A 12,318-nucleotide genomic window follows, 5' to 3' on the forward strand; every position below is an offset into this window, starting at 1 on the left:
CAGCATGAAATGAATGACAACTTACAGACAGACAATTATTCTTTGCTAAAAATTCATTCTTGCTTTTAGATTTTGCTTTCCATTTTGTTTAATAACAAACAGAGCTATTAACTATATCAGAGATTGTATCTACGTTTCTTACAAAGATAGAAAAAATTGTGTGAAGGACAGAAATTAGTAGAAATTATGCCAAGTAATCATATCTTTGCTGTATTTTTGCTGTTGCTTATTTTGTAACCTAAAAGATTTGCTATGCACTGGTTTTAATGTCTCTATTATAACAAGATTTTTAAGAAGTACCTAATACGTTCAATAAACACATAAAAAATATGAGAGCACAGAATTAAAAAATGAAGGGATAGGGACAGCAAGGTACTGAAGGAAATCAAAATCATGGAAGAGAAGCTGTTCATATTAACAAGTCTAGATAGGGGCAACACATTGAATAAACTATCAAGAGGCAGAATTCCAGATATGAAAAGCAGAATGTAACAATACTCACGATCTTATCTGTGGCAAGTCTGTTTCTATTTTGTGACCCGTGTTTCTGAAAATCTGTATGGCTGCCTCAGCTACCTTATCATCTTCCATCCTGAGGCACTGCAGTAGAGACTCATAGGTCTCTGCAGAGTGGAACGAGGTAGGATGTGTAAAGGACAGAACCTGCAGACACACATTAAAACAAAGGTATATTTATTTATAGTAAATGAATTATCAGAACAACAAAATGATGGCTGTTTATGGGCATTACCATCACCACAAATAGCTGTTACATGCCCATACAAAACTATTACATTCAATAACTGCACTGTGGAGAAGATTACATATAAATTGTCAAATAAATTCATGTAAATTTTGCTTTTCAGGTTGTCCTGTCCTCCAAATATTTTGTAATATACTACATTATTTGAATACATAAAAACACATTTCTTCAAACGAACACTTATTCAAGAGTATTTGTCTACATTGCAATCTATTTAAGAACACTTATTTTCAACCTAATTTAACTGGATGGAAATTTTAATTTCTCCAGAATCTCTAGTCCCTGAGCAGAAAGTAAAAAAAACATGGGCAACTGTTTTCCAGATATTTCCAATCCTTCTTTCTCCCCCTTCCACTTCTCAGCACCACTGAACACAAGTTCCCTTTTTCTCGCTAAATAACGTGGCTCTTGAGCTAACTGCTTGCTCTCCTGCCAGTGTCATACACTGCCCAGAGAAGGTGTCTCTCCCAGTTCCCTGTTTCTCTTCCTCTCACTTTACCTCTACACCATTTTCTCTACTACTTCTCTAAGCAGAAATCAATTTCTGCTTTAACATGTACATTTCAACACCTGGCACCCTTTCCAAAACATACTTCTTCCAACAAACCATCTATTCCATTATTCTTCTTTCAAGTGAGTATTACTAAGCAGTTTCATACATTAAAAAAGTAATTATCTAAGTAATAACTACTAAATTCATGCTAACACTAATTCGTTACTCATGTCACTTTTGCCCCTTCCATTACAGCTGCATTAATGTAGATTACCTTGAGAAGTTCAAGCCCTGCACGAATAGCAGTATCAGGACTTACACCCTCCTCTTCATCATCAGCTGTCCCCTCTATGGATTTATTCATTAGTTTTACTAGTGCACTGAAATGAGAAATACAAAAAAGGAACAAATGAGTAAGTATAACAATGTTAAAGGCTGGAGATACAAGCAAGATTGCTTAGTTTTCACAACACAGGAAGGGAAAGCAACAGTCCTTAGGGGTGGTGTTGGCATTGCTGTTTGGTTTTTACTATTTTTAAGTTATTACATTAGTCCTTTTCCTTTTGCACTTTCTGCAAAATGAATTCTTTAGGGGAAAAAAAAAAAATCCATCCAAAAAACCCCCCACCATGCTGGTGGCATTAGATCAACACATACTTGCACAAGTTTCAGAATTGTAATTAGGTTGCCAGACAAGTCTCAAAAGAAATCAAAACATTCTCTTACACAATCCCACAAAAGCTAATTAATTCAGATGCTATATGGAAGACTGTGCTGCAGTTAACTATGCAAAAATTATGCTCACAGTTTTCACCTGAAGCCCCACAAATAGAATTTTCACCATGAACGGCTACATTTTTAAAATAATTTTACAGATAGCGCAGCAAAGCAGCATCAAAAGAAGTTGCATCCTCTAGGCTGCTGGGAATGAATACATCTACATAATTTTGATTAAAAACTCACCCACACAGTGCTAGGACAGACCAATTTAAACACCAAGAAAGTTATTTTTTCTTTTGCTATTTCTAGCATATTTTTATCATTCAGGAGTCAATTGTTCATGATCTTTCAAACTTACCTAATGGCTTCTGAGTCAATATGTACAGGGGCAATTCTTTCCAAAAGAAATTTGACCATTTCCAGAAAGGGATTTGTTGGCTGCTTAGGATTTGCAAGTTTCCGGGCTATCTCCCTCTACAAGAACATTAGATACAAACAAGAATTACACCCATTTTACTAAATTCTTTAACATGTTTAGTAAGCTAAATATAGTTACTTTTTTTTTACCACAGAGATTGTCTACATAATCAGTGAAATGTTTTTAAGGGGAAGGCTGTTGGTATCGCCACGCCTCTCTCAATCATGTTACATTCAAAGCAGACATACTTTACAAAACTATTTAAATATCATTCTAGTTAGAGCTCTTCAGGGGTTCTTAAGAACTGCAGCCCAGATTCAAAATAGATTTAAAGAAGAGTGAAGTGCAGTGCACAGAATGTGTATGTCTGTCGTCAAGTGTAATCCAGAAAACTGTGGGTAACCCTGTAGTACACTGAGATTTCATAACAATGAAAAAATTGTCCTGCTCCCTTCCCTGTAAAATTTCTGAGCCATTAGACAAAACCCAAGAAGTTCACGTCTGTTTGTAAATGCTCTTTGTGATCTTTAATTCCTGTCAATGAAATTACTTAGTTTGCCTAAGACCATTAAAAAAAATTAAAAATCTGTGATGGTTGGTGGACTCTGGAAAATTACAATTTAATATCAAGGTGTGTATTTTCATCAAAGAGGTTAAATAACATGACGGGAAAAAAAGAGTGATCTCAAAATACTATTCTACGATGAAAAATAAATTAATAATATGCAGATGGTAACAGATGACTTGCTGGTACTTGAAAGCTGAATCAGCGTGAGAAGACTGTTTGGGTACCCTAAAACCACAAAACAAGCACTTGAAATAAAGTATTTTGGAAAAATAAATTGGTCTTTTGGACATTATGCTTAATGCTTATAATCCCAGGAAGGAATGAAGCTAGTGTTTTCTTAAGATAATGGTTGCAATTACCTTTTCCCTAATCTCTACAGGTTAATCAAAAACGCATTTTTTGAAAATTGGAAACATTTAAAAATCATGTTTAGGTAACTAAGGTGACCATTAATTCCAGGCAGCAGTTTTAAGTGCAAATATTTATGGTGCAGAAGATTGCTTTTCTATTTCCTTACCACACAGACATCTGCCTGTTTACAAGAACATGTAGGGCTAATTAACAGTTCAAGCTGGGACCGAAGTTTCTCATCATCACCCAAAACCTGATTGAATTTCTTCACAAAATCTTGTGCTTTTCCAGGATCTGGAAGGTTTTCTGTATGATCAAAAACAGTTTAACATGAGATGATTTTGCAACTTCAGCAGGCCAAGATTCACAGAAATAGCCTCCAGGAATGCTGTAGTAGTTTATAGAATGTTTATAGAAAGTTATTAATACTTACTTGCTATGGTCATCAGCTTTCCAAACATGGCAGCACTGTTTGCTTCTGACTGAGGACAACAGCAAAAAGAGACAAACAAATCAGCAATATCTCCTTTATAAAATACCTTTAAGGTGATTTCTTAGTCTTCTGCAGCACTACTTTCTACTCCTGAATCTTATGGTTTATGTTTTTGTTTTAAGAATAGATACTAGACTAAGGTAACTATCATTAGCAGCTACTACACAGAAAGGTGAAAAATCTTCTTGTAACATCAAAGAACTGCAAAAATTCATTAATTCAGATAACAGATCAAAATCACGATAAAGTCCCCAGTACCCACCAAAACAGGAAATTCCCACAAACCCACTCTCTCAACAAAACCTCAAAGTAATGCCCTTGTATTTAAAATTTCTACTAGTAAAATTCCAGTACAAATATTTAAAAATTGTTTTTTCTAACCAATGAAGAAATCACTGTTTTATGTTACAACGTATTCCATTTTCAAAATTTCTCAGAAAGTGAGAAAGAAAAAAGTTTTGTCAAAAGCAAACAAAAACCTTTGAAACTTTTAAAACTTGCTCCAAAGCTCTTGAGCAGTACTACAAAAGAACGATCAACAGAAGGAGGTCATATACCTTCAAGCATTACAGAAAGCAACTTTACTTTGTGAGAATGGAATGTTGTGTACATACAGAAATGAACAAATAATGAAGTTACATTTAATCAATAATGCAGTATTAAAACCCCCCAGTAAATCAGTCCCACAGATCCACTGGGTAAAGTATAAATATTTTCAAAACCGTACAGTGGGCTGCTTATGCAAATCCAGCAATTCTCGTACATGACTCCTTAGCATGTTCTGGCACTTCCACATCTCATTCAGTGCTCTGCAAAAATGGTAAACAAGAAAAGAAAAGCTTCTTCATGAGAAAAACATGCTGGATATTTTAATAAACAAGACTGTAAATGTATTAAAAACAAATTTATTAAATTAAATTAATTTATTTTAAAAAATTTATTTATTAAGTGTAACACCTGTTAGGTACAATCAAAACCTACCAAATATTAAAAATAAGTGTTGAAAACTAGGTGGAACTGATTTTCTCTTTTTACAGAGCATCATCTCTCTTATTCTTCTAGGATCAATTTAACAATTTAACATATGCAGGATACCTGTATTATTTCTTACAACCACCCAAACAAATAACAGTTCACCATCATCCAGAATTCAGTTAGACACCTTCATCATGGTTCCTAATAGAGAGCAAACCTATAAGTCATCACTTGCACACTTTTAAGTCTGCATGAAAATGAAGGGATAAACCTGCTCTTCTCAAATATCACCAGATCCTCTTGTCTAATGGACATGTAGGGTTTGTATATAAAAGGGAAGTGTTTCCAAATACTATGCTACTTGCAAAAAATGCTAAGCATCCATTAGCTCTGTTTTTATTATATAATACAAGTAAGATAACAGAGATGTTAAAAAGCCCAAGAAAGCAAGTATTTATTGAATACAAACTATACTTACTTGACAGCATTTGGATCCAAGCTAGCATACAAATAGTACAAGCACTTCATTCGCTCTTCCGTTTCCAAATTGTGTGGAACAAGGTACTGAGCAAAGATTTTCTCTACCAGTAATCTGCAGGAAAAGAAGAAAAAAAAGAAGAGAAATCACTACTGTACATGCCAAACAATACCTTCCAGACAAGCTGAAAAAACAAGAAATAGTGGAAGTCATTAAAACCAGATTTTTCAACAAAGAAAGAAGACAAAAAATTAGTGGCCTTTTTCTCAGCTGTAAAGACTCTTTCCACTACTGATAGAAAGACTAGCAAGAACTGCTTCTTGGGAGCTTTTTCACGTTCTTACACTTTCACCTCTAAGAGGGAGTAATCTGTCACCATCCAAATTCTTGTTTTTAAGATCTGAGAATCTCCCTTTGTTTATTCCAATACATTGAAGGAACACTGACAGTAAAAAGCTCAAATAAAAGAGAAAGAATACAAGAATATAACTCGAAGGAGAGGAAAAGTAAAAGTCTTTAGTATCCTTGAAAGAATGGTTAAAATTGAACTGTAGTACTTGGGAATCTACTCATTCTAATACAGAAACTAAAAATCAGCACTAAAAAAGTGGAGATGAAGGAACATCAAAACATATACAACTAAAGGGGCAAAAGGCAAACTGAGAACAAACCAAACCAGCAAAAACAATCTCCAATTATATTTTTAAAATTCACATTTGAAGTTTTACATTAAAAACCAACTTTGAACTACAAAATACAAGTGAGTAGTTCATCTAATTATAGCCCCCCCCAAATGAAAGAACATTCAAATGTTAATGAAAGTTGTGCACAATGTTCAGCAATACAATTTGATATTTATTGACAAATACTGTGTGTGTTTGAGTTTTAAAACCTCTTCACTATGTACCAGTGCACTGGTACTAGCAAGAACTCCGTGAGTGCCTTGTACAGAGACCACAGCAGCACAGATCAAACACAAGTTATTGTAGCTCATGAAGCTTATTTTTGTTGAAAGAAAATTCCAAGAGACACGAGGGCAAGACAGAGGAATAAAAGGATGACCATGAGTATGGCTACAACTACCTCAAGACAGCCCATCAGTATTAAAGAAAACTTGGCTTTGTCTCTTTAAATGTACACTGTCCTACTGATGACTCCAAGAACTAAATTGTTTGGGGAACAGGATCTTTGGAGCTCAAGGGACTCCATCTGTTTAATACACTAGGAGATTGGAGGCATCAGAGCTCTTACCAATTTATGAACATTGCTCTATTCAATGTGTCTATAGATACATGTTCTAGAAAAGCAATCAATACAAATGGAACGACTGCATCATCCCTTCCCTGGTCCCTGTTGGTCAGGGTCAAGATTTACAAAGTGGGAACAACTGCAAGACACACTTCTCTCCTGTGAAGAAAGTGACTGGCTAGGATAACAACAGTTGGTAACAGGGCACTGTTTCAGATGTGGTTGTTTCACTCCATTCCCTATGTATTTATTGTAAAACAAAAGCTCAGAGAATACATGAGAGGCAGCTCTTATGGTCAGAAGTTTTCAGTCTTGAGCAGATGTGTACATCAACAGCCAAGCAACAACAAAAACATTATCAAGTGACCAAGATATCAATGTGTGGAAAAAAAAAATCTGTTCTATTCCACTTCATGCCTGAAGTCTGTGTGATATTGCACTATTATCTCCTGAAAGAAATAGTGTCATCCTATGCACGCTGTGGAAAATACTCCCAAGGCTCAGAGCTGTCCACTGCTACTTTTTTATCCTCCTTGCTGCATTACTGAAGGAAAATAGGGCAGAACTGGCTAATTTTGGCCCATCCTTGCTTATGTGTTTAAAGGATTGAACAGACTCTGTCTTAAAAGATCATAGCATTTCTACATCTCTTCAGGTGCTAAATCTTTAAAATCCTGACAATAGCACACATTTATCCCTCCAATGAGATCAGGAAACCAACGCAATGATGTCACTGAGCAAAAATTTAGTTGTCAGCCTTGAAGACTAGTAGCATTTGAATTAAAATTTAGAGCATCAAACTGACCTAGAAGAACATTAAAATCAAGCCACTGATCCTTCTGTGTGGACACACAGAAAACAAACAGGATATAATCCATGCCTCCTCATGAAAAAGCTAGTTTCAATAGTGTAATCAGGCTTTCTGAAATCATGTCAGAGAAAGAAACTCAGCTTTGATGACACACTCTTCCCTTAAAATTCCCTGAATCATTTCCATCAGTGTTCTGCTTTTGCTTGAGCAGAAATACAGAAAACATCTGCCCCATTCACTATACAACTGATTCATTCTCTGTCCACTATCAAACCTGTGTACTGAAAATGAGATGTAAACATGGTAGAAAAACCATAAACCTCTCAATGCAAACTAAAGTATATTTTTATGTATATGCTGAAATAGCTTTGTATAAACTATGTGAAGACTTCCTGATTTTCAAAAAAGGAGTTGCATAATCAATATGCAACTATGGCCCACTTACAATCAGCCAGATGAACAAAGCGAGAACCTTCACCACTGCAGTGCTTAAAAATTTAGTATCATAAATGGCACCTGAAGGAGGCTATTGGCCCATTCAGACTAGTCACCAAGGCAACAAAACCTGCTGAAGTAGCAGGCTGCATAAGCAAGGCTGTAAAGAATTTTCTGAGTCTATCCTACTAAAAATCTAGGCTGAAATTCTACCACAGCTTCTCTCTTCCTGAAAGACTATTAATAATCTTCCAAAACCTTGGCCAAAATACTTTTTTGAACACCAAAATGGTATTTCAAAAAAATCAAAGGGACTGAGTGACAGAACACAGACAAATCAAATGTGAAAGCACCCCTGATGTTTCTTCAGCTTTCGGTCTACCTAAAGGTCCATATACCAAAAGGAGAGATTTGTGCATGTACTGTGGTGTGGACACACATAACACAGAGGATGGATTTTAACAGCCTGGCCTCTGGAAAGTAGTAAGGCGAACCACAGATGGCAGAGTAAATGCCAGATTTAACTATTTTTTTCCTACACAGTAGTCAGTTAATGAAAATTTGCTATCATCATAGATCTAGTTCCATCAGTATATAAAAATGAACCCATGAACAGATAATACAACAATTCTGAATATGTGCATACATGTCTTAATGATTAATTAAATACACCATACATCAAGCTGTAAATACAGAATGTAACAGCTTCCACAGGAGAAGAACATATTTTCAGAGTATCTCTTATCACTATACAATTAAAAGTAGGAAGACTTAGATTGACTCACTTGTCATCAATGCTATTTTGATAATATATGTGCAAAAGTTTATCCTTTATCCAGCTCACTTTCTCTGCAGCATCTTTTCCAGCCTCAGCATGAAGACAATACTTCTTGTACAGCTGGGCAAGACCCATCATAGCTTCTTTTCTTACTCGCCACTTGAGAGGGAAGAAATGAAAAGAAGTTGGGGAATTGGTTTTGGTAAAAAAATAAATAAATAAAACATATAAAATACAGTAAAGATGTAGAAGCACGAAAGACAAAATAGCCACTTTCTGACCTCCTATATTCAGACACTTTAAAAGCTGAAAAATGCTGTTTGAAGCCTCTAGATGAAAACTTGTAAAGCCTGTGTAAGGGTTTTCTTGCCAGTACTATGCAGATTAAATACTGTCAGTACCCAGGACTTCAGTACTTCTCTGTGCTGAGCGTAAAAAAATCTGAGAGCTAGCCAGCAGAAAAGAAGTTAAGTACAGCTTAACATGTATGCCTGAATAAGTGTCTTACTGAGCCAGGATTTGGAAGGCTTTTCTATTCAGAGACAGGCAACAGAAGCGGCAGACTTCTTTCTTCCCATTGCCTTGCGCCATCTTACAGCACCTTGCCTAGACATGGGAGATCTGGCGCCCAGGCCAAGCCAAACCTGCTAGGCTTAAACTCTTAGGCCACCTTCCAGGACAGTGGGAGAGGCCCATTTTGCTGAAACCTTGAAGCAATTGCTCTAAGACTGCAGGGATTAAGGAAAAAAAAAAAAACAGAGTACAAGAGCTACAGGAGGAGTTCATGGGTTCTCCATCTTGCTTTTGGTGGTCGTACTTTATCCTCTCAAGTAAATAACAAATGTCCCATTATTAAACAATTTAACAGACAAGACCCATAAGCCATTCTGTGCTGATTTGTGTGAGGAATCATACCAAAACTGACTTCAGGATTAATTTAGGCAGCATAGTGTCTCCTGCTGAATGATTTACACAGTAAACCTCAGAAGACACTTGTTTTCCCACATCATTTAGAAGAAATGCATTATATTTGAAATGAAAGAGCTAATTTCTTTCAGAACACACTAGGTATCACTTTTGGCCTTGAACTCCCAAGGATTAACAATGCTCAGATCATTTCAGCCCATGAAGCATAAATGTAGATACTATTATTCACACTGTAACTTCCTCAATCTTGTTAAACTGAAGGCTTGACTCAATACCACTGAGGTACTGCACATTTAACTTCTTAATAGTTTTACTGAATTATATCCTTCTCTTGAAGGGCAAAGAAAAGACAAATCTTCAAGATTTTTGATTTTTAATATGGCCCATGTCACCACATGACACCACTAGCTGTTGGAGTAGGTTATAACAATAAGATGGAAAGAAAAAACTATAAACTGTATTTTGTTACATATTTCTTAAGTATTAAAACTGTGAGAGATGAGTCAAGATGGTAATGACTTTGCTAGAACACAACACAGTAATTAGTTTTCACAAAAGAGAAACTTTAGCTATAAATAGATGTTATTGTTTAACTCTTTTGCAGGAATTTGTTCACTCCTGTTACGATCTAAAGCACATTTTAAAGAAAATAAAGGCCTGAAAGGGAAACATTTTCAGAAAAGCATTAATATTTTTCTGCATTCAGATATACCCTTCCAGTGCAGGTGATAGCTTCATCAGATCTCCTATAGGAGACAGGAAGGATGGCAAAACTTGTCAGAAGAAAACAAAAAATGATTTCTAGAAATGATTCCAGAAAATTTAAGTTTAAAATGAAGGAGTAACAATGGGTTACAAAAGAAAGGAGGTTTGGATTGCCAACAGAATTCTGATTAGTGAAATTGCTGTAGAGTAGATCTCAGAGCATGCAGAAAGGCAGCTGCAGACTGACAATGGGAGACACTGGACCAAAGCACTTAGAGAAGTTTGGAACACCATGGAAGCAAGTCATTGAATAGGTGACACATGTAGGGGGAAAAAAGAATAAGACACTTCTGTAATTTAAAGCTGAAACAGCAAATAAACATAAAGAGGAATGTAATAATCAGTTTCAAAGGCAGCATACATAAACACAGCTAACAGAATTACTACCCTGATTTAATTAACAGAAGAATTTTGATAACCTTGGCTTCCTTGGTTGACCAACATAATTAAATTCCTCCACTGATGACTGTTGGGCTGAGTTTTGAAAAAAAGTTGCTACTGAAAGTTCAATACAATCCCTTACCCATTAGAATAGCTTTAATAAACATCTTAGAATAGTTCTCCTTCATCTGGAAAAAGCCACAATGGTTTTCAGTACAGTTAAAACTAACACACATGCAGAAAAATCCGTAAAGAAGAAACAAAAATAGGTGTATGATTCTATGGCTCCTCACTCTATAGCTTTTGACTTGAAGGTGATGATGTGCAAGTCAGCTCTTAAGAAGGGCCTGAGTCTCTACTCCATAAAGACTGTTGGGAGAAATGCCAATGAAGTCAGCTGTCAAAACTCTCTTAACTTCTCAGGTTCTAAAGATTATTCCAGTATTATGGACAAGAGTATTTTTGTTATTTGTTTTTAAAATGTCTCCTAATTATTCTGAGAAGTGAAGATGCTGGAAAGCCCTTTGAAACAGTGATCCAATGGAGCTTTCCTAAGAACAATTATTACCAAAGACCAGATTTCAGTTTTCAGGAAGCATGTTACCAGAGTTACTTTTCCATGTGGAGCAATAAAAATGGATTTGAAAATTAGTGGAAGTGGGGGTTTTTTGTTTGTTTTTAAAATTGTTGTTGTTTTTCAAATAGTTACAATCATCATTCAAATGTCTATATAGATCAAATCAGCTAAGGACATTCCTTAAAAAAATTAAATAGTGTCTTTTAGCCAGAAACTTTCACTCTAGAAAGTGTTTAGACTATCAATACTGTGCCAATTAGAGTATGGTCAGGAGAGAAAGAAAACAGATCACTTAAATGGTGTACCAATTAGCATGATTTAAATTTTTTTCCCTGCTTTATAAAGATAAGAGGCAGAACTGAAATGACAGGTTGGCACTTTACTTCAGCCTGTTGGACAAGCATTCTTTTCACAGTAATAGCAATACTCATTTGACAGATGACTGCAGACCTAAAAAGCTGAAGTCAAACTGATGAACCATCATTTAGATGTTTGCAGTAGATGTGTCCAACAGAAACCCAGCTACAAAGGGTAAATGCAGCCAGCAAAATACAGAGCTCTTTTAAAGAAAAGAAGTTATTAAAATAGGTATAGTGCACTCAGCCTGGAATTGAGAAAATCGTACACAGAAAACAAAGATAGTTACATGGACATTATCAATGCTCCTCTCCCAAAATGGAGAAAAATCCTAAAAATAATTAAAAAAAAACAGATGAAAGTTTACAAGTCCTTGATCTTCATTTTATAGCAGTAACTATATTTACTAACACATCCTGTATTGCTAAGGTCTACTTCAAATGCTAAGTATTTGTTGTAGTAATTTCTAGTCAGTGCTCAATTTTATTTTCCCCTCAGGATATACTTTCATTAAAGCTCTCTCCAGAGATTTTTATAAGAGAAATATCATGTACAGACAAGTAATTCTTCACTCATCACCTGAAAAAGCACCTAACCCTGAAATGCAACATATCAAACCTAAAACTGGTGTGAAAAGACTTAGTCTAACATATGAGGAACATTACATGCCACCACACTGATTTAAAGCCACACAAAAAAGATCTAGCTCTGTAGAAATCAGTATTACAGCTATGCAGTAATAGCTGACTGTCTCTTACTGACAGCAGCATGCTAAAGGAA

The 12,318-nt window shown here is 35.5% G+C and overlaps 1 protein-coding gene across 2 annotated transcripts in view; it reads right to left on the reverse strand.

The window, feature by feature from the left end:
- Positions 1–12,318, reverse strand: part of PDS5A (PDS5 cohesin associated factor A) — a 78,160-nt gene that overhangs the window by 22,427 nt on the left and 43,415 nt on the right. For both annotated transcript variants that reach the window (XM_041470425.1, XM_041470501.1), the window contains exons 12-19: positions 8,539–8,690; positions 5,260–5,373; positions 4,534–4,615; positions 3,747–3,795; positions 3,480–3,619; positions 2,335–2,450; positions 1,531–1,636; positions 503–663 (exon numbers count right to left, since the gene is read on the reverse strand). In XM_041470425.1, coding sequence (XP_041326359.1) covers positions 503–663; positions 1,531–1,636; positions 2,335–2,450; positions 3,480–3,619; positions 3,747–3,795; positions 4,534–4,615; positions 5,260–5,373; positions 8,539–8,690 — 920 coding nt within the window. The remainder of the gene's footprint in view (positions 1–502; positions 664–1,530; positions 1,637–2,334; positions 2,451–3,479; positions 3,620–3,746; positions 3,796–4,533; positions 4,616–5,259; positions 5,374–8,538; positions 8,691–12,318) is intronic.

This window comes from Pyrgilauda ruficollis, unplaced genomic scaffold (genome assembly GCF_017590135.1).
Source record: "Pyrgilauda ruficollis isolate IOZ18807 unplaced genomic scaffold, ASM1759013v1 scaffold1, whole genome shotgun sequence".
Taxonomy (NCBI): domain Eukaryota; kingdom Metazoa; phylum Chordata; class Aves; order Passeriformes; family Passeridae; genus Pyrgilauda; species Pyrgilauda ruficollis.